General features: G+C 50.7%; 7 protein-coding genes across 7 annotated transcripts; 2 read left to right on the forward strand and 5 right to left on the reverse strand.

The window, feature by feature from the left end:
* Positions 1–73: 73 nt before the first annotated feature.
* On the reverse strand, positions 74–898 carry CkaCkLH20_11514 (gdsl-like lipase acylhydrolase; the record flags this gene model as incomplete). Its single annotated transcript, XM_038894228.1, has 2 exons — positions 74–427; positions 482–898. 2 exons carry the CDS (start codon positions 896–898, stop codon positions 74–76), a joined length of 771 nt encoding a protein of 256 aa, XP_038740558.1.
* A 2,554-nt stretch (positions 899–3,452) lies between these two features.
* CkaCkLH20_11515 (uncharacterized protein) lies at positions 3,453–3,653 on the forward strand (the record flags this gene model as incomplete). The annotated part of the gene is made up of 1 exon (XM_038894229.1): positions 3,453–3,653. The coding sequence occupies one exon, from the start codon at positions 3,453–3,455 to the stop codon at positions 3,651–3,653; it is 201 nt and encodes a 66-aa protein (XP_038740559.1).
* Positions 3,654–3,915: 262 nt separating this feature from the next.
* CkaCkLH20_11516 (uncharacterized protein) lies at positions 3,916–4,986 on the reverse strand (the record flags this gene model as incomplete). The annotated part of the gene is made up of 4 exons (XM_038894230.1): positions 3,916–4,205; positions 4,276–4,366; positions 4,422–4,702; positions 4,761–4,986. 4 exons carry the CDS (start codon positions 4,984–4,986, stop codon positions 3,916–3,918), a joined length of 888 nt encoding a protein of 295 aa, XP_038740560.1.
* A 963-nt stretch (positions 4,987–5,949) lies between these two features.
* On the forward strand, positions 5,950–6,501 carry CkaCkLH20_11517 (uncharacterized protein; the record flags this gene model as incomplete). Its single annotated transcript, XM_038894231.1, has 2 exons — positions 5,950–6,309; positions 6,367–6,501. 2 exons carry the CDS (start codon positions 5,950–5,952, stop codon positions 6,499–6,501), a joined length of 495 nt encoding a protein of 164 aa, XP_038740561.1.
* A 779-nt stretch (positions 6,502–7,280) lies between these two features.
* CkaCkLH20_11518 (uncharacterized protein) lies at positions 7,281–10,033 on the reverse strand (the record flags this gene model as incomplete). The annotated part of the gene is made up of 2 exons (XM_038894232.1): positions 7,281–8,189; positions 8,240–10,033. The coding sequence occupies 2 exons, from the start codon at positions 10,031–10,033 to the stop codon at positions 7,281–7,283; spliced, it is 2,703 nt and encodes a 900-aa protein (XP_038740562.1).
* A 5,018-nt stretch (positions 10,034–15,051) lies between these two features.
* CkaCkLH20_11519 (myo-inositol transporter) lies at positions 15,052–16,779 on the reverse strand (the record flags this gene model as incomplete). Its single annotated transcript, XM_038894233.1, has 3 exons — positions 15,052–15,705; positions 15,761–16,234; positions 16,300–16,779. The coding sequence occupies 3 exons, from the start codon at positions 16,777–16,779 to the stop codon at positions 15,052–15,054; spliced, it is 1,608 nt and encodes a 535-aa protein (XP_038740563.1).
* A 1,854-nt stretch (positions 16,780–18,633) lies between these two features.
* Positions 18,634–19,643, reverse strand: CkaCkLH20_11520 (glycosyl hydrolase family 11; the record flags this gene model as incomplete). Its single annotated transcript, XM_038894234.1, has 4 exons — positions 18,634–18,744; positions 18,813–19,196; positions 19,250–19,334; positions 19,393–19,643. 4 exons carry the CDS (start codon positions 19,641–19,643, stop codon positions 18,634–18,636), a joined length of 831 nt encoding a protein of 276 aa, XP_038740564.1.
* Positions 19,644–20,633: the final 990 nt, after the last annotated feature.

A 20,633-nucleotide genomic window follows, 5' to 3' on the forward strand; every position in this document is an offset into this window, starting at 1 on the left:
AACAGTAAATACAGAAGATTTTGTTGTTCTTCCAACGAAGATGGTTCATTCCCATGCAAATAGTTAATGGAGTCTACTCATCGCCCGTTGCGAACTCTCCGTTTTTGATCTTGTCGCTAAGGGCCTGGTTCTCCTTGATGTATTGCGCAAGGTCAAGGCGCTTTTCAAGAAGGAGATCCGCAACCAGACGGCCAAAAACGGTCTCTCCGGCAACGTTGAGATGGGTTGAATCGCCAGAGGAAAGGTCATATTTCTTGCCATTGGCGTTGCCGATAGCATTGACGTAGTTGGTGCTGGCGGTGTTGAGGTCAAGGTAGGTGGCTCCGACGGCCTCAGCAGCCGCGATGGCTCTGACGCGCTCGTTTTCGAGGTTCTGGATGACCTTGCCGCCGCTGAAGACCCGACGTGTGAGAGATGTGATCAAGATCTACGGTGGATGTTAGTTCGCGGGGATTTCTAAGACAATAGTTGAGGGGCCTACCGGAGTTCCACCTGCGGCCTTCACCTCGTTGGCAAGTGTTTGAAGATTTGCCTGGAACTGCTCCTGGGAGATGCCGGCCGCCTCTTTCTGGTCGTTATGACCGAACTGAATCGTCACGATGGGGCTGAAGGCGTCCTTGTTCGCCTCAACTTCCCCTATCACGGTATCCCAGATGCCCTGTGCTCTGAATGAGACCGTCGTCGCTCCGCTCTTGCCATAGTTCTTGCCATCAGCCGGAGACTGGACATATCGGAGGAATCCATCTCCCCAACCGCCGTTCACGGCAACAGTTGAGTCGCCGGTGAGGAGAAAGTAAGGTGGCTTGGTGTCTTGGCGCGAGAGAACTGCGGCGGCTTGGCTGAATGGAACGGCGGTCAGGGCCGTGACCAGGGTAGCGGCAATGGTTGGAAGCCTCATTCTGACGTCGCGAATCTTTAGCACGCTGAAAACCCAGCAAATGTCGAACAAATTGAGACAAACAAGAACGCAAAAAAGACGAACAACTTGTCCAGCTGCTTGATCAGGCCGAATGGCTCCTCCAGTCGAGTTATATGCTCGGGAAATTAACATCAATCTATCTTGGCCCCTTCGAACAAAGTTAAAGTCGCATCTCGGCGGAGACTACGCCGAACGAAGCGATCACGGCAACCCACGCGCCAATGCCGTGATGTCCCCAAGCCATTCCACCAATAACTTCAATACTCCAAATGAAGTCATTCCGAAAATGCAAGGTCGCGTTTCTAATGCGGCACAATTGCAGCGAGAACAAGATCTCGCAAGCGCCGATCTTACTAGATGTGTTTGGATGATCTCGGGCCACGGGAAGCTTGGGCGGGGAAGAGTGCGGGGGAGCCCCCGTCTGTCATTCGGGCTGTTCCGTGGCATCATTCGGCCGAGATGCGCGTGTGAGATCCCTGTGCAGCGAGGGCTGCATGCGCAAACGCTGGAGAGAGGCACAGTCTGAAATAAGGCCGACTTGGTTCACCGTCGGAGAACACGATGACCTCGTAATCCATCTTCAATGTCAGCATAATCTCGTTGTAATCGCAATCTGTCCAAGTTTCGTTCCAAGGGGTAATTAGAGTGATTATTGTGCGAAGCTTCGATGGCCGATTTCTGTACGTCAGTACCAGAATTCCAAACGAGCTCCCGCAGTATTCCTTGAGGCCAGGAGGATACTATGCGGAAAGCTCCCGCAGTAATCACAGTTCGAGCATAGAGCTATTATGCCTTTATAGCAAATAGTTCATCATCTTAACTGCCAGACTGCGTGCTGGCCGAGACACACGGTTCAGCTAGCTGATCTCGGCACAGGCCTCCGAAGCACGGTAGCCGTATACCCCATATTTTCCGAAAGATACGGAGGACCCACTGTACTCCGCTTCGGCCGGGAATTTGGCCGAGTTCCTGGCGACGACTCTGGAAAGGTCTGACACGCAAGAACGCCTCCTTGGATGAACAGTTGGTCCGATTAGGCAAAATATACAATATTCCTTTTGCCAACATGTTTGCGCTTTCCCATCACTTGCTCATTGGTCCCTACGTTCTCAAATAAGTCAAGGAAAAGCTACGTGTAGTCCGGCGCAAAGTACTTATCCGGTTGCATCCAGTGCACGCTACTGCAGGTGTCACATCAACACAAACCCGTAGTCTTGAATATGATACAACCGAGGAATATGATACAAGCAAGGCAATCGGAGGTCTGGACAAATGTCTCAGCTCCTTTTTCTGAGTAGATGACGAGTCATGTGCTGGCCAGCCCTTGGAAATCAATCCAGCGAATTCTTGAAAACGAACTACAGTCTGCAGGTGGGAGTCCCCAGCTTCCCGTTATCATATCGCGACTAAAAGTGTTCGGGGAACAATTCCGCTGCCAGGCGTTCAATCAGTAATCATTCTGGAACAATGAAACTCCCCTTCATTTGTATGGATTCGCACAGTCGGCACCATTCGCCAAGTGAAACCAACGAACACGCCATCGGACAGCTTTCCCGCCCTACGTCTACAGGCCAGCCTCGGTACACGTTGGTTGAATTTTCTCATCCATCTTTGAGAGTTGCTTGCACCAATTCAGCCTGTGCTAAGCCATGCTGTTAGTCAGTTTCCCACAACTAATACACAGTCACAGAAACGTGGATTCACTGGCTCTCATTGGCTATTATCGAGCAACCTGGAAAGAAATTAACCAAAATTTGGAGTGTTCTCAAATGACTGAACTTCAAATGACAACAACGAGGTCTACAACCACAACGTTGACAGCTATAACGACAACGACTATAGAAACAATAACAAATCTACACCATGCGTCTGAAACTTGGCATTTTAAGCTGATGCCGCTAAGGAAGGGCGTAATATGATAGAGTTCAGGTCATTCTGCCTCAATTCAATCTTGGCAATTGGTAGTGGGGAGGATCTCTGTTCAGTCTCCACATTCTTACTCTGGCGGCTTCTATTCCGCCCGTCCACGTCTTACTTGCGACCTTATACTTCGTGGTCAGTAACACGTAAGTGAAAGGCGATTTTGATTATTGATGTGAAAAGAGTCAAGTGTTATACTTCGCAACTCGACAGTGAAATGAAAAGCCCCTACCACCTGGTGCTATCACTTGAGTTGTGAGGTTTGGTGATGATCCCTCTGGCGGACAGCATGCACGATTCAAGTCATCAACAGGTTGACCCAGTAATGATTCATGTCTTAATATACTCACCACAGCTATGACCAGACGCTCCTCCGATGTCATAGTAAAGTCAATCTGCAGGCATGAACTCAAATTCTGGGAGTACGAACCCGATTATCATGCTCTCGGGAACCGTGTCGAGGATCAGTTCGCAAGTAAATGCTATAAATCACAACATCTCTCCTGACTTCGACACATTATCAAGATACCTCAATCAACCAACTATCACAAAAGCCTTCCATCACTTGCTCTTTTTCTCTCCTCAGCTATATTCTACAACAGCCTTCGTCACCATGCACCTCTCCAGGCAGATTCTCACCATGGCCACCGCACTCCTGTTCGCCAGCGCCGGCGTTCAGGCTGCCTGCACCACCGAGAGTCCCGGCACTCAGGGCTTCAACGGCGGCAGCTGCAACCCCGGCAAGACTTACTGCGGTTACGCTCCTACTGGTGGCTACGGCATTACCTGCTGCGATAACTCAAGCTGCAAGTAATGGAAACGTCCTTGGTCACTATGTTCTTGCGGGTACAAGTGCATCATCGTTGTATGTCTTCCCTTCAAGTTATGTGTGCACTATTGATGTTCCGTTCTAACCTCAGGTGCATAGGTTTCAAGCTTCTCGGACATAGTTTGGAGTAATAAGCACGGGAATTAGTGGTTATTTGATACCAATCTCAATACAAAAGACTTCGTTGACATCAAGTTCATCCAGTCGCTCTGCCCGGTGCCAGATATCTCTTTGTACGATTTTGTGCTTAACCGTGGTGGTGCCCACCATCCCCATGCTCTTCAGATGGGAAAGGTTGCTCGGCGCCTTCGAGGTTCGGATCCCACGATGGATTGGCCCCAGCGTCGCGCCAACGCACCGACCTAGGACCATGCTTGTTCCAATCCAATATCGCGTCAAAGTCTCTGCAGGTATGCATGGATGACCAGTTTGGCAACGCATCTCTGCGTAAAGGATTACTGAGAGGATCGACAAATAGGGCCGGGGTGACGTCTGCGTAACACATAAGGTTCATCCGAAGCATGTCGATGCAGTGATCTGAGTTTCCGTGATGCAAAAGTCAATTCGGAGCTTATTTCGGTTAAGGTTGATAGTGATCGTCGCTTACCGTAGTGCGTATACTTATTCTCGTCGGGCACACCTTCGTCAAGAAACTCGTAGTGTTTATAATTGTAGAATAGTCCCATTCTCAACGAGTTCTGTTCGGAACGTTAGCGCTAGGCCTAGCTTCTCCGACCAAGCTGGAGACTTTACCAAGCAGTGAAGAAGGTGGAAAACCTCGAGCATTGCCAAGTACCCACCACCGTGTTCTTCGGGGATCTTGTGGAATGGCAACTCAGGCGAGTCCGTCATGTTCAATAACTTAACCTCTTCTTCAGTCAAATGGATTCCACCGGCGCCGAGCTCGATCTCGTGCCATGCGACGTCGACATCATTTGAGTGATTCCCAGGTGGGCCGCGCCACTTGTTCGTTTGCCTGAACTCGGCGTTGTAGTGACGTGATGATTGGTATTTTACGGCTTCGAGAGCAGGAGCTGGATTTTTGTTAGTTTTAAAGTCTTGAAGCAAGTGCGACACAGATTCTGTTCTTACAAGGCGTCGATAGCTCTTCTGTGCAATGCTTCAGTACTGTGCTCGGCTTAGTTCCGCGGATGTTGTTCAGAAGTGCTATGATCGTGACTATGTTGGTGATGCCGAGAATGATGCTTGATCTTGGCCACCTGCTAACCGACAGTTTGAAGGGTCGTGTTGTTGTATCGACCGTCTTTCCTTCTGACTGAGGCAGGCTTTCGTACGGGGTTCTAAGTTTCCACCACATTGTGACTTGCCGTGAAGACTTACGTTTTGCTTGACCGTTTTCGCAAAGAGAAGTCAGGTGTAGATGGGAGGGAGACCAGAAATGGTGAGTTCCCAAGGAAAATCAATGGGCTGTTTCCTCGCCGGCATCGGTAGTTCAGCCGCCACCCAATCTGCAATAAGTCTTACCTTTTTCTTTTTCTTTTTTTCCTCTTTTTTCCTCTTTTTTTCTTTTCTTTTTTTTTCGGGGGAAAAAATAAGTCTTACCATATTGATGGGACTTTTTCCATACAGATCCTGTAGCCTATTCCTTCGGACTCGCGAGCTTCTTCATCTGGCTTAGTTCCTGCATTGGGGCCGCTTCAAAGATCCTCGGCAGGTCAGCATGTGGACCTTACGGATTCAAGCTTCACGGGTGATATCAGGCCACCGATACTGTCGAATGATATGCCTTGGACTGGAGGATAAGCACTTTTCATCATCGAAGTCCGATTGGGATGGATGCGCGACCCCGCCACCGAGGGATCGGATTCCCAGGCAAGAGCCGACGCACACTTTCGCATAGCCTGCCTTCCGTCTCAAGAGTCGTTGGATTCGAATTATGTCGCCATCTCGTTGGAATTGTTGCCACGACTCGCTGGCTCAACGTTGCATCATCCAATAGTCTAGACCATATTGGATCATGGCCTAGAATATCTACCTTCCCATCTAGGGTGTATGATGCTGCAAGGATGGATGAAGAGTGGAATTCGACGAAATCCTGGCGGACTGGCTGGAAATGGCGAAAGTCGTAGGATCGGATAAGCCCAAGCCTATTGTGAAGATGACATTCTTCTCAGCTGTGGCGTCTCGGGGTGCGAAAGAACGAACGTTGGAGTCGGGAAATCTGGCTTGCAACGATATAAACGATGCCGTCTCCCTTCCTCATCAAGTTTCTCCCTCCTTGTTTGACCCCCTCCTCCCGTCTATCAGCATATCCGCAAACATGCACTTCTCCGTCGCCGCCGTTCTCGCCCTTCAGGCCATTGGCGCCGTTGCCGCACCGGTTGCCGCCCCTGCCGCCGATTACGCCGACCTGGCCAAAGACTCCATCGTGATCAAGTCTGCCGGAACCTACAAGCGTGGCGAGAACTACGCGGACTTGGCTAAGGACAGCATCGTCATCAAGTCTGCAGGGACCTACAAGAGAGACGAGGAGAAGCGGGATGTTGACTATGCTCAGCTCGCGAAGGACTCCATCGTCATCAAGTCGGCTGGGACTTACAAGCGTGGTGAGGAGTACGCGGACTTGGCCAAGGACTCCATCGTCATCAAGTCAGCCGGCACCTACAAGCGCGGCCAGGAGGTAAGCAGTCTACCTTTGAGGCAATGTAAATGACAACAGCTAATACAAGCTACTCAGTATGCCGACCTCGCCAAGGACTCCATTGTGATCAAGTCCGCCGGCACCTATAAGCGGGATGAAGAGAAGAGAGACGAGGAGTACGCCAAGCTTGCGAAGGAGTCTATCGTGATCAAGTCTGCTGGTACCTACTAGATGTAGTTGACGTTATACCGGCTTCCATAAGCTAGTTGAGGCTTCGTCGGCGACAAGACTCACCTGTATAGTGGACAACAGAAAGTACTTGACTTAAGTTTCGCCGTGGACTTATATAGCGAGCAATAGTTAAAAGTAAGCCACAAAATAAGAGTACGCTAGTCACCACCAGATCTCAAATAGCTAGATCACATGTAGCTCAAATGGAGCCACAAAAGCCCCAGTCGCTCCTTGAAAAGCGCTGACTCTCCATTGGCAAGCGGCATCAACAAAAAACATACAACACCAGGTATTCGCTGGTCGTCACCGACCCAACTACTAATCCGGCCCTCACTGGCTTATCTATGGGAGAGCGAACGGGATCCCGAGTTCTCCAGTGGGTATGGTCGTATGTGGTGGCAATTCAAAACTAACTTGACTAAGTAGGTAGGCATCGGGCGGATACCTCCAAGACCTTTTGTCAACTGATACGACGGCTTCTTGCGCGTGTATGTCTCCTCAAAATGTGACGCTTCCATCACCGACTTGTAGTTTGAATAACGTGACAGAGGGCCTGTCATCTATGCAAGCTTACCCGCCTTGCATCTTAGCGACCGGTCAAGCGTGTCTCGCGTCTTAGCAGTATGCACTTTGGTGTCGGTGCAGCAAGATTCAACATCTTACAACATGATGACAAGTGAGTAACTAGGATCTTGGCAATGTGCCGTGCTGGATAGCTGTTGACTGGCAAGTTCATATCTGAAGTTGAAGTCCTGTGCCAGAAAGGTCTTATCTCAATGCTACTCGGGAAATATCGAGAGTGGTTTCACCGGCCATTGATGATCTCGCTCGTACTTCACCACGAAAGACCACCCGCCCGAGCCGACTGTTTCAACCCTCTTGCCTCCATTGTCGGGCAAAACCACCTCCATCTCAGTAAGCGGCGGAACCACAACATCCACCTTCAATTGCAACGGGCCATTGCCTTCGCCAACCAACTTCCATGCGCAAGCAATCTTGCCGTAAGGCGTCAAGTGCTCCGCAGAGGCATGCGTGAACTCTCCGCCGAGTACCGGTTCCGCCCTAGACCTCTTCCACCCAGGCTCCAATCGACGAAGACCAGCAAGACGCTCAACCATGAATTTGGCTACGGCGCCAAAGGCATAGTGATTGAAGGACGTCATGTCCCCAGGGTTGATAGAACCATCCGGCAGCATGCTGTCCCAGCGCTCCCAAACTGTCGTCGCCCCCATGGTAACGGGATATAGCCACGAAGGACAAGTTCGGTTGAGAAGCATCGAATACGCAACGGCGCTATGTCCTGTGCGCGTGAGCGCTTCGCAGATGTAGGGCGTTCCAGCGAATCCAGTGCCGATTCTGAAGCCGTTGCGGCGGACGATCTCGGAGAGGCGGTTTCCTGCACGTTGCAATTGTGATGGGAGTAAGATGTCGAAAGCGATCGCGATGGCGTATGCAGTTTGAGAGTCAGAAGTCAAGCGACCGTTGGCACTGACGTATTCGTCAAGAAACTCCTGGCGAGCTGCCTGAGACTCCTTGCGGTACCGCTCGGCGTCTTCGGGCCTTTGCAGAATGCCCGCAATTTGAACCATCAAGTCAAGCGACCTGATCAAGAAGGCGTTGGCGACCAGGGGAGGGTCTGTCACGGCCTTCATTGGTTCTTCGGGGGGAGCGTTGGGATCCAGCCAGTCCTGCGAATTTGGTTAGAAAGATCTCAGCAAGTTTGAAGCACGCCACTTACCCCGAGTTGGAACAAGTTAAAGTCCCAGAGATGCACCGCTCCAGTCTTGTTTCGAGGGATCACCTGGATCCAGGTGGTCATGGATTCATATTGATCCCGAAGAATACCAGTATCAGCAGTCTCTTCATACAGAGCCCAAGGAGCAAGCACGGCCACATCGTGCCAGATCGCGTTGGCGGAGATTTTGCCCCAGTTCTTGTGACCGGTGAGAACATTAGGGGACACCATGGGTGGTACTCCATCGAGTACCTTCTGGTCGAACGCTACATCTGCCAACCAGTTCTTCAAGATTCCGAAGCAATCATAGATGTACGTCGCGGTAGGGGCAAAGAGGGCGAGATCGCCGGTCCAGCCGAGACGCTCGTCTCTTTGAGGGCAGTCGGTTGGAATAGAGAGGAAGTTGCCTCTCATGGACCATCTCACGTTGCTAAAGAGTCGGTTCAGCATGTCATCCGAGCAGGAAAAAGTACCTGTCTCCTGCATGTCTGTGTGGCAGACGACAGCTTCGAGAGACTCAGTCAGATCAGCATCTGGCGAAGGCCATCCGTCAACCTGGAGGTATCGGAAGCCATGGAAGGTGAATCGGGGTTCCCAGCTTTCGCCGTTGACGTCGCCCTTGAAGGTGTAGATGTCCTTTGCCTGACACTCTCGCAGAGGTCTGACTCCAAGTTCGCCCTTCTCAAGGACTTCAGCATGGGTCAAGGCAACCTGCTGACCGCGTTGGCCTTTCACGCTCGAGATGCGGACATAGCCAACAAGATTCTGGCCGAAGTCTAGAATCTTTTTCCCCGATGGTGTTGTGATCAGCTCGGCAGCGTTGATGACTTCCTTGCGCCTGACTGGTTCACCAAAGCCGGCAATCAGTTCGACGCTGTCAGAAAGCTGCGGGAGGACTTCGACAGCTTCCCAGTCGGCTTGCGTCGAAGCAGTCGACCATCCGTTAACTTCGGCAGTTGCATCGTACTTCTCTCCGTCGTAGATCTCTGCGAGCTTCGTTGGTCCACGAGTGACCAGCCAGCTGTCGTCCGTGACAATGGTCTGAGATGTCCCGTCCTTGTAGGAGATCTCCAACTGCGCGAAGACGGCAGTCCGCGTGCCCCAGATGCTCCGTCGCCCGCCTTCGAATCCAATGCGTCCGCTGAACCAACCTTCCGCAACGCGAATGCCGATGCAGTTGGACGAAGAAGAAGTATGCTTGGTGACATCGTACGTTTGATACTGTAGCCTTCCATCATAGGCAGTCCAGCCTGGCGCCAGGAAGTAGTCTCCAACTCGTTCCCCATTGATCTCGGCTTCATAGATACCCTGCGCCGTGACATAAAGGCGAGCGGACCGGATGTGTCCTTTGCATTGGAATTCTTTGCGGAAAAGGTCTTCGGGTTGCGGCTGGCTCTTGCTGTCCTCCGCCCATGGAGCTGAAATCCGCTTACAAGCCCAGTCGCTCCGGTTCATCAGGCCTGTTTCGAAGACGAATGGTTCGCTCCATGGTGAAAGGTCCTTCTGATCCGCACCTCGGGCACGCACCTCAACAGAGTACCTCTCACGAGATTTCACTGGCTCATCAACAGGCCATGGTATATCTCGTGTTTCAGAGTCGTCGCCACGGTACTCGCCGAGACTGACCAGCTCGTGGCCAGACAAGCGGGTGATTCGGATAACTCGCTCGCCGAGCTTGAAGTTCGAGGGCGCCTCTTCAAGGCGGAAGGAGATGCGAGGCTTATGAACATGAATTCCAAGTGCATTTCCTGGGTGGTAATGGTCGACGCGGACGTCTACAACTCTGAGGGTTGCCATGCTAGAATATGGCTTCCCTTCTGCCCAAACGACAGGGGTTGGTGAGACGTGCTGTTGAATAGAGAGGGGAGGCTGTTGTTGGATTTGAGTTCACCCATCTCCACTACATGACCGAGAACAATGCCACTTTATACCGGCCATCGGGACGAAGTTTGCACGAACGGACGAAAGGGGACCGAAGTTGGTGTTTGAGATGAGTCTGGTGATGGATTTGGTGGAGAGCGCTTGCTTCTTGGAGCTGCGGGGAGGGAGAATCGTCCACATATTGACCAATAGAAATTGCTGAATAGTCCGAAGTAAAGCCTTCGGCGGATTGCCGGGAGGGGTAGCCAATTATACAGCACCCTTCTTCCGGGCTGATCCCGATGATTAACCAGTGTTCCTCCCTCCTCACAAGCTTCTCAGACGACTTTATCCTTCGGAAACTGCTGCAAGTAGTACTCTGTTCTCCCCCGTCTTGTCGACATGTTATCTTCCTCTTGTCCTACCCGGATGATATCCCCGGCCAGGATGCCCTGCAAGATACTCCGGGTTCGTTCTTGTGTGGTCCCTTCCGAACTGAGCAACTCCAAAACCACCTGTGACATGCTTGTGTCCAACACTTTGTCTGATTGAAAGGCTTGTTTCAGAATTCGCTGCATTTTTACGTCGAAGTCGAGAACGCTGCGGATTCTGCTGTCGAGATCCAGATCAGCCACTTCATGCTGAGATAGGACGGTCATGTTTTGAGTGACTGCCTTGGATAAAGCCTGGACTTCGCCAGCCATGACAGCAACGTCGTACACCATAGCGAGCTCCCGGATCGAAGTTGCTGCCATACAATTTTCCAACTCAGCATGATTTCGTTCCAACACCGGGGCGAAATGAGGCTTAAAAGCAGCCTCCGTCACAAGAGATTTGAGATCACCACTCATGTAGCGTGGAAGAATGGTGTGGCAGTGACTCTCCTCTTCCAGAAGCCATCTTCGCGCCGTTGTGCAATATTCGACTAGCGAGCATTCTGTAGCAAGACGTGAGGCTTCAGTTGCGTAAAAGCTTCTCACGCGCACAAGAAAGGTTGATCTAATGAGCGCCTTGAATCTTTTATCGCTACTGTTGCTGGCGCTGTCGTCTTTTGCCGTTCCGCATAGTCCGTCCAGTATCCGGAAGCAGGAACCAAACAAATCGTGCAATCTAATACCGAACTTGTTGTCCAGGGACTTGACGTAAATATGTGTATAGTCCGTCCAGTATCCGGAAGCAGGAACCAAACAAATCGTGCAATCTAATACCGAACTTGTTGTCCAGGGACTTGACGTAAATATGTGTATACGCATTCGTGACGAGTACTTGAAGCACCGTTTGTTGCTTGATCTTGTCGCTCTCAATCGAGTCTAAGAAAACGTCCATACAGGCCGTCAATATCTTTACAGGCATCGTTCGGTCCTGAGTATTGAAATGTTAGTGTGTACATTTTGTTCGTTTGGACAGGGGAGTCTTTGACTGATATGGAGGACCACTAACCAAGTAGGAAAAAGTGCTTTGCACCGATTGAATTGCTTCGTAATACCGTTCCCAAGTAGTCAAGAACATCTGCAGGAAATGTTCCATATCGCTGTGTTCTTGAGAGGCAATACCCGGGCTTAGAAAAACCACTTGCCCTTGCCAATGTTGACTGAGCCTCTGCCGATGCCATTTGACCAAGTCCTCAAATAAGGCATCTCCCTTGCGGAGCATCACCATCCGATATATCAATCTGTAGATGCTTTCAAAATTCTCTGCAGGATCTTCTTGATTGTGTATGCGATCCAGGACGACTGCTAGACGATTCCAAGTAGCTTCATAATCCGTAGTTGATACCACCTTTCTCCGACCCTTGGCTGAGGAATTCGCCCTCTCTTTCTGGTCGGCTTGGCCAGCACTGACAGAACTCTCTTTAGTAAATTTCTCCATGATGAAAGACTCTTGAGAAAGGCTTTCCTGATCTCGAGGACAACAGCAGGAGACGCAAACAATTGCTGTCGTGCGTACCCGCCTTTGGAAAAGAGGGGTAAGTCGATGGATGCTGACGCCTAGGTGCCGACGAGGCTCCATTGGCCGAATGAAGACTGTCAGCTCACGTGAAATAGGTGACGTGGGACCTTATTACTGGCACATTTCCTGAGCAGTTAACAACATCACACGTGCGCAATATCACGAATCTCACGGCTACAAGACCAATGCATATGAAAAATGGAAACTGGCTCTCGAGCGACGCACAATATCCCAATCCGTCCCGCGGAACCCGGCCGACTCACCCCAGGCCATCTTTGTAGCGCATGTCTACACACCGCACAGGAACTAAACCGCTACCTGAAGAGAAAACTTGCGACAAGCCAAACTGTCGACGAAAATCTACTTGTCTCAAGGTACACCATCAAAACCACCAGCTTCAGTGGACTAAGGGCAGGCCTGTCTGAGTTGTGTCATCTTTGCACGATTCTATGGCACAGCTTGCCTATCGAGGACGATTTTGAGAATGAGGAGGAATTGGAACTGAGTGTTTCAAGTCCCAAGGACCTCGCAACCATAACGCTCCTCCATTTGCGGCTCCAGCCTAGCCTCATTAACGAAGAGATTTCGAAGCAAGCGAATCCCTTTTTGGGTCATCTGGCCATCAAATTAGACTTTTCTGACAGATCTGCCTCAGAGGAAGTCGAAAGGACAGTGTACAGATGTTCAGAAAACACATTGAAGTCTAGCTACGGGACCTCAACTGGGTCTAGAACAAGCATCGATTTGGCCAGTTCCTGGATACGGACATGCAACCAGAACCATCCAGAATGCTTTTCTTCCGCAGGAATTGACAAAGCCAAAGTGTTGCCCACACGTCTGATCGACATCAGCTCGGGGACACAGCACCTCAGAATACATCGGACATCTGAGGCGTCGACTCAAGGATGGACAGCGTCAAGGCCACTACCTCGTCACGATAATCTCTGTGCCAACTATAACACCGACTACGTTGCGTTGAGTCATTCCTGGGGAGGCGGCGACTTCACCAAATTGACCACGAATTCGTATGCACGTATGTGCGATGAGTTTTCGATCAACGAGCTGCCTTTGACTTGGAGGGAGGCCATTCAGCTCTCTCGGACATTGGGCTACCGCTATATATGGATCGATGCCCTGTGTATCATTCAAGACTCCTTGTATGACTGGGAAGTTGAGGCTGCCTCAATGGCTCAAGTCTACGAAAACTGTGACCTAAATATTGCAGCTTTGTCAGGGACGACAAGCTACAGTGGTCTGTTTCAGGGACGAGATCCATTGGCAATTCTACCTTGTGATCTTACGGACGCCCTTAGAGATGGTTGGCCAGATAATCTCTGCTTGACATCTGCCACCGTCGCAGCCTCGGACAACAAGGCCGAGAAAAGCCCCAATCTGCACAGTCGCCATGGACCCCTCGACTATGTCAGTGCCATGACGACGGAAGCTCTAAATAGACGAGGCTGGGTACTTCAAGAAAGATCATTCTCACCAAGGACACTGTACTTTGGAACGTCTGGTCTCTTCTGGGACTGTCGCAGATCTGAGCTCGAAGAGTTTTCGTCTACAGTTAGCTCGCAGTCGACATCGACAGTGAACCTCAAAAAGGGGCTTCTGCTTACCCGCCGGCTTCAAGGGCCAACAACGCACCAGGAAGCATTCGATGCTTGGTACAAGCTCCTCAAGCTTTATTGCGCGTCCGAGTTGACCTTCGAGTCGGATAGGTTACTGGCAATTTCCGGTCTTGCGAAAGAAGTTAGCGAGATGACCGGGTCTGCATATTATGCGGGAATCTGGCAGAAATACCGTCTTCAGGACTTGTTGTGGTGTATCTCGGAGCCCGTCGATTGCATTTCAAACGCTGGCGGCATTGCAGGCCACTGTGCTCCCAATAGCGAAAACACCAGTCTTTCACCAAGACCTCCAAGAAATATCCTATCCTTCTCTTGGGTAAGCATCGGTGGGCCGAGTGATATTCACTGGCCCCTGAGAGACCAAACGGCGCTGCGGGGAAGTCAGTTTCTCTATCAAGCCCAAGTCGAAGGGAATTGCCTGTTGCCTCGGCCTGCTGCATTTACATCCGTCCACTGGAAAGACGACGGCCGTTTTGGAAGAGTACTATCGGCAGCCTTTACAATTTCCTGTATGGTTTCTGATTTCACTCTACATGAAAAAGGTCAGACATCAAACTGGGCAAATATGTCTGGAACGGATGTCAGGAAGAAACTGGAAGCCGATGTCACGTCGGCCGCGTGCCCCGAAGGTGTCCGATGGTTCCTAGACAGGACAGAAGCGCCTCCGAGGGATATTGTTCGCGCATCTCTGGTGCACTTGCCCAAACAGGGGAAAAACACTCTTGACTTTGGCTTGTTACTCGTCCCAATCGGCACTGAGTTCGGAAGTCAGCAGAGGTACAAACGAATCGGCATGTGTTACGAGGTCTACGACTACGGAACAAAATACTCTAGAAACAGAAATGGCATGTATCGTAACCAGACAGTCATTGTCATTTAGTTAAGAATTTCTGAATTTGTTAGGAAATACCCATATTCATTTCGGCAACTCCGCAAGAAAATATTGATCATCTGCTGCTTGTACAATCTTATTCGAACAGAAGATTGATGGACGCTAAGCCATTCGCTTTGTCCTTAGCGTCACCTCTCTTCTCTTTCCGGGTTATGGCTCTCGTTGACGTCTTCATCGATGTCCTCATGCAAAATTGTCGGACATCGTCACCTTCTTAGTCTTTTGCCATGTATCCCTGCGTTTTTATCGAAGTGTCTTTTCTATCTTTCATGCGCAAGTCGAGTCTATCGCCAAATTCTAAACGCCTACTGCTTACAATGACAGTGATAACAGATCGATGCTTCCAGCTAAAAAAGTGCTATTTTCAAATGACTCCATGTTCTTTAGTCTTATGCAGCTGTCAACGAATTGGTGAGTCGAGCTCCTCCGAGTACTTAGCGCCTAAATGCCGTCTTACAAGAGTAGATGGCACTCATGACAGCTCATGCGGCCTCTCCTTCTCTCCGGGCTTGCATGTCCAGCTTCCTCTGCTTCCGCCACTCCTCCGCGTACCTAACACCAAACCCATGTTCAAACACCACCCGCACCTCCTCAAGAGTCATATTAGCTGCTTCGGGGAAGCAGAATATGACAAATACCCAGCCGAGAAACGACAATCCGGCGTAAAACCCGAACGTTCCGGACGGTGTCATACCGCGCATCATGGAAAGGAACGTTGAAGAGACAATGATGTTGGGACCCCAGTTGAAGATGTTGATCGCCGTTGTCCCAATCGCTCTTACTTCCATGGGGAGGAACTCGTTGGCCTGCCACGGAACACACCCCAAACCAGCAGCATAAAAGGCAACGAACATAATCATGGCGACCAAGACCAGAATTGCAGGCCAGCCTACCTCCTGGGTGGTAAGCTTCAGCGTGTTGATATCGAGTGGAATCCAGTGGAATGCGATGGCTGCGACGACAAGACAAACGGGCATTCCCCACATAGTCCAGATCAACAGTCTGCGGCGACCGACCCTGTCGATTAGAAAGATGGAAAGCACCGTGAAGATGAAGTTCGTCCCTGCGACGACGGTTCCGACGGCGATGGGGTTTGAGAAGCCAACTATTTCGAACAGGGTGCTGGAATAATACATCTGACAAATTTGTGTTAGTTGTAAACAGGTCGAACGCGGCGTAAAATGTAATTACCAGCGTGTTGAACCCACACAGCTGCTGAGCGGCCATTAAACCACAGGCGCAGATAGCAGCCCGCAGGTTGGCGGGAACGGTCCAAAGGCTTGTGACAGATTTCCGAAGGGATATCTCTTCGTTGAGAGCCTTGGCCTGATTGACTCCACGTTCGATTGAAGTGACCTTGTCCGCAATCTCGTCTTCGGTTCCTTTGGGGTAGATTCGTCGTAGTACTTTGACACACTCGTCGCGCCGACCGTGGAACATCAGCTGACGAGGTGACTCCGGACACCAAAACAACAGAACTCCGAGTATGATGGAAGGAATTCCACCGATACCGACCATGTATCTCCATCCATGTGGTGTCGAGTAGAAGGCAGCTGCAAAGGCATATGCAAGAACGGATCCGCTGCCGAGGAAGATCATGTCGACTGAGATCATCCTGCCTCGGAATCTTGCGGGGGAGATTTCCGCGATGTAGAGAGGTACGATCTGAAGAAATAAGAGTCAGTCCTACTGGCTTTTGAAGTTGGGATGACAACCGTAGTCAAGCGTACCATGGAGGCCGAGCCAACTCCTAAGCCAATGACCAGTCGGCCGACCGACATCTGAGCAACGGTATAAGACGTGGCTTGGATAAGAGCGCCAAGAGTGAACAACACCGACGCGAACCAGATGGCCGGCTTTCGTCCGTACTTGTCCGCGGTGACACCGGCAATGATGGCTCCGATGAAAGCCCCGGCGGCCGTAAGAGCTGTGATCAACTCTTTTTCGGAATGAGTGACTTCTCTCCCGTCGAGGTCCGTGCCGAGAACCACAAGAACGCCTGAGATGACACCAGTGTCGTAGCCAAAGAGCATACCGCCGATTGCAGTGGCAGCAGCACAGAGCCAAACAAACGCGCCGGGCTGGGTCTCTTCGATGCGTTCAAGGTCGCGATGCTCAACAGCCTTGATGGCGTCGGTAACCGAGGCATCGTGCTCGATATGGAGAGCTCCTGGGTGAGGCTCCTCATCTTCTTTGCTGTGCAAACCCATGATTTAGGATATCAAGTGTTGGGAAAAGTATAGCAGTCAAAATGACTCCCAGTTGTTCGACGAGCACAGCAACTGATCCTCGAACTCTGACATCCGAGCTTTATATAAACAAATCAGACGAGCAATAAGCAAGTTCACCCGAGTCTGGATCATGAGGGTAACATGTCATGGTTTCAGTTTGTTGCACTAGAAGAATGTTATGTGATAACCAAATGGGATAAAATCGGCGGATTTGTGCTAATTCGCAAGTCAGGTATCCGTGAACCAAGGCCGAGCAACCGTACATCATAGTGTTTAACATAATTTTGTATCAAGTGAAGGAACTAGAATCTCAGAGCGCCGGTTCAACCCAGGCCTGTCATTGGACAACTGCTCCTCGCTACCTCTATACCTACCCTTGCTGCTGGTCTCTCTAGCACTGCCCTTGATTTCCGCTGTCACTACTCGAGTATTGAATCAGGAAGAATAACCGTGGAGTGGTGTTATGGTAGGAATGGCAGCAGAGAGCTGTCAATTCCCCCACACAGCTGCAGCAGCGTGGAGACGAGATGGGACAGTTTGGGGAAACCGGGAATTGATCGCGGGGTAATAACAGGGATGTGTCCGGGGAAGCGGAGGCGGCTGTTAGGTGGTTCCTGCGGCGAGTCATTGTCTCATCGTCGCGTGTTTATTGCCGTTCTCGAACTATTGGGTAGTTCGGCGCGCATTCTCGCGTGGTACTTTCCGTATTAGACTGCAGAAGCCGGCGACCTATGTCGGCGCCGATTAGTAAACCGACCCAAGTAGGTAAAACTGGCCCGAAGATCAACGGGATTGTGCTCCGGCGCGGTGTCAAATCTCGGGAAAGCCATGGTAGGGCCGTCGACCCCTGTTGCTTGAGACGTCCTGTTTCCAATCCTGCTGAAGAATGTTTTCCGACACGGCGACTTTTCCGACAGAACGATACATCGCTGTCTCAAGTGGGTTATGCCTCGAGGGCAGAGATGTCCAAATCCTCGTGTTGGGCGTTATGCATCACTGCACCGCTGTTGATCATCCTGCCAGACAGAAGCCAACAAGCAAAGCAAAAGAGTTCTCACGTACTTGGAGTAGACCCGCTGTCTTTTGAAGAATTAATCATTGCTAGTCAGTCTTCAACCGGCGGCAAAATAGGTTACGGAAATGAACGGTGGTCGGTGATTGAGCAACAAAACATCCTAGGCTGGAAAGACTGTCTTTCAAAAAGGGTATTGAAGTTGCTCATTCTAGTGCAAACTTATTTAGAATCTTACGCTTTTCGGGTGAAGCTCACCCCGAGGAATACCGCACCAAAAGAAACATGCCCCCCTAAGATTCGCGGGCCGAGACCGGCCCCATATATCAGGAGGTGCGGGGCCGGTTCCGATCCTAGGCCCCGGTATAGTGGGTCCATGCCCGGAATAGTTACAAAGTATCTCAAGTGATATAATAAACGAGGGAAGATGGGGGAGAACAGGGACAATAGCGAAAAGAAGTATAACGACAATAAGGACCGCGACAACAACGTGGAAACCAGAGAGACTCGGGAGATCAGGTATACCAGAGCTAACAAATGCACTTGGATGGGACCAGGTTCGGGCGTCGCAGGCCCCTACTCCGAAAGCTGCCATCTCAACCCGGAAATCACAGAATATTCATCGAATATAGGACATTTTGGTTTGCCATATGTACTCGTGCGCAATTGTTCAAACTATTTACAAAGAATGTTACTTCCAAAGAAACCACTAGAGGAAGCCTATTTGACAATGACAGTGCTCAGAATAATACCTGAAGTCACTCCAAATAGACTTCCGTGAAGATCCACAGTAAAAGAATGTGCCCTTCGCAGGTATCTGCTTAGAGACACTGCGAGTACCACTGGTTCGCTGCCTGGCAAGTAGAACCAGACGCGCAGCAGGTAGATCCGCTCCATCCAGAGCCACCACACTGGCCGTACTTGGCAGCGCACTGAAATTCGAGGGAGACAAGAGTCAGTGATGGATACTTATGTTAAGGAATGATGGGGCGTATCTTACGCTTCCGCCTCCGCTGCTGGGAGGAGGGTTGCCGGTTGGGGGTGGACTGGTACCGCCGCCACCGTCAGAGCCGCCGACGGTGATGGTAGCAGAGCCGCTGCTGAAGTATCCCTCCGTAGCAACAATCATGTAGTCGTGAGATCCGAGGTTCAATCCAACCGAAGCCCAGGCATTGAAGTGGTTGCCAGTGGTGACAGTTCCGCCGGTACGCTTGCTTTGTCTGACACTCCAGTACTGCTGGAACGTTCTGGTGCCCTCAATGGACGGGGCATTAGTTCGGGTACTGACATAAATGTCGTAGGTCCCGCCGTCGCTCGTCACGGATCCCTTTCTCGTTGCACCAGAGCTCGGATTGTAGGTGCCGAAGTTCTCAACGACATAGTACTGTGATTCTTATCAGTTATTGTTGCGGTCCGTTTCTCTACAGATAACTCTACCTCGATGAGGGGGTTTCTGGTCCAGCCGTACACGGCAAGGTAGCTGTTACCATTGGGACTGTAGGTACCTGAGTACGTGATGGTTCTTTTGAGAAGTGTTAGCACATGATAGTGGCTGTGTATTCCAAGCTAGGTGAACATACCTGGGACCACCTGGGTTCCATCCCTTTCCACCCACGAAGTTGCCGCCACTCTGCCAGACCACGCTGTACTTCCCTCCTTCGAGGTTCGTGTAAGTGACTGGAGAGCCGCCATCGGTCCACCAAGAATAGTAGTACCCGTTGTGAGTACCAGTAGAACTTGGAGTTGACTGGCGCTTGATCAACTCGCCGGGAAGGGCAAAGGCCCCAACAGCGGCTGCGAGAACCACAAAGAGAGAAGAGAAAGCAACCATCGTGCCAAATGAAACACCAATGCCGGTTCCAAAAGTTGTTGTTTTTGGGTCTCAGAGCGGGGAAAACAGACCAACTTATATTGTTTGTCACCCGATGAACTTACACATCACTCATCACTAGACTTGAATGGTGTACCGCGGGCTCTAGACGTTGTCCGCCAGGCAGTTAGTTGAAGTAACGGATGTCATATTCAAGTTTGGTACGTCCAATCAGATTGCAACCATTTTCTGGGCGCTCTTCTTTCATTTAACGGCGAGCATCTGTTGGTTGCTTGTTTCCAATGAGGTTTCTGGTTGGGTTGCACCTAGAAACGCAATGTAACTCTTTATTCTCGTTTCCTTTCAGCCGTAACCTGGATCTTGGCACCTTTCTCGGGATGGCACATGAGTTTAATCATCATGTACTACAGTCGATTAGATACAGCCACGTACCATACAATCATCAGATGAAATGGAAACTTTCTCCCTTGGTCTGTAATTATATTGGTTACACTGCCACAAAGAACTTTTGGGACGCTTAATCAGTGCATTGGGACCTAGTCAAACAAGATCTTCAGTTACCTATGCTCGTGAGCGTGAAGCTTCGCGAGTTAGGCCGACATCCAGTGCTGGCAGTCAGCTGAGAGCAACCTCGACTCCCGGTGGCGCATATTGACCCTGAATAGAAGTTCGGAGCTTCCAACCCGCATGAAACTACCGGTTTCTCCACGCCCCGTGCCACAAATGCGCCCCGAGGACCTGGATCGGGCGATTTAGCCGGCGGTAGAATACGGGGTAAGTGCCATTTCTGACATTTGCCGGACCGCCTCAAGAGAACCCTTCGCAGTTACAAATAACCGGTTCCATACATGACCCTGCAGCCCGACTGGTTCAGCTCTCGCCTCCTCGCTATTTCCACGTGCTTTCGGGTCCTATGCAAACATAGGAAGCCGCAATACCTGCAACATCCTGCGAGCTTTTGATGAACAGGTAATCAAGGCAAACTCCATT

Source organism: Colletotrichum karsti (genome assembly GCF_011947395.1).
Source record: "Colletotrichum karsti strain CkLH20 chromosome Unknown Scaffold48, whole genome shotgun sequence".
NCBI lineage: Eukaryota > Fungi > Ascomycota > Sordariomycetes > Glomerellales > Glomerellaceae > Colletotrichum > Colletotrichum karsti.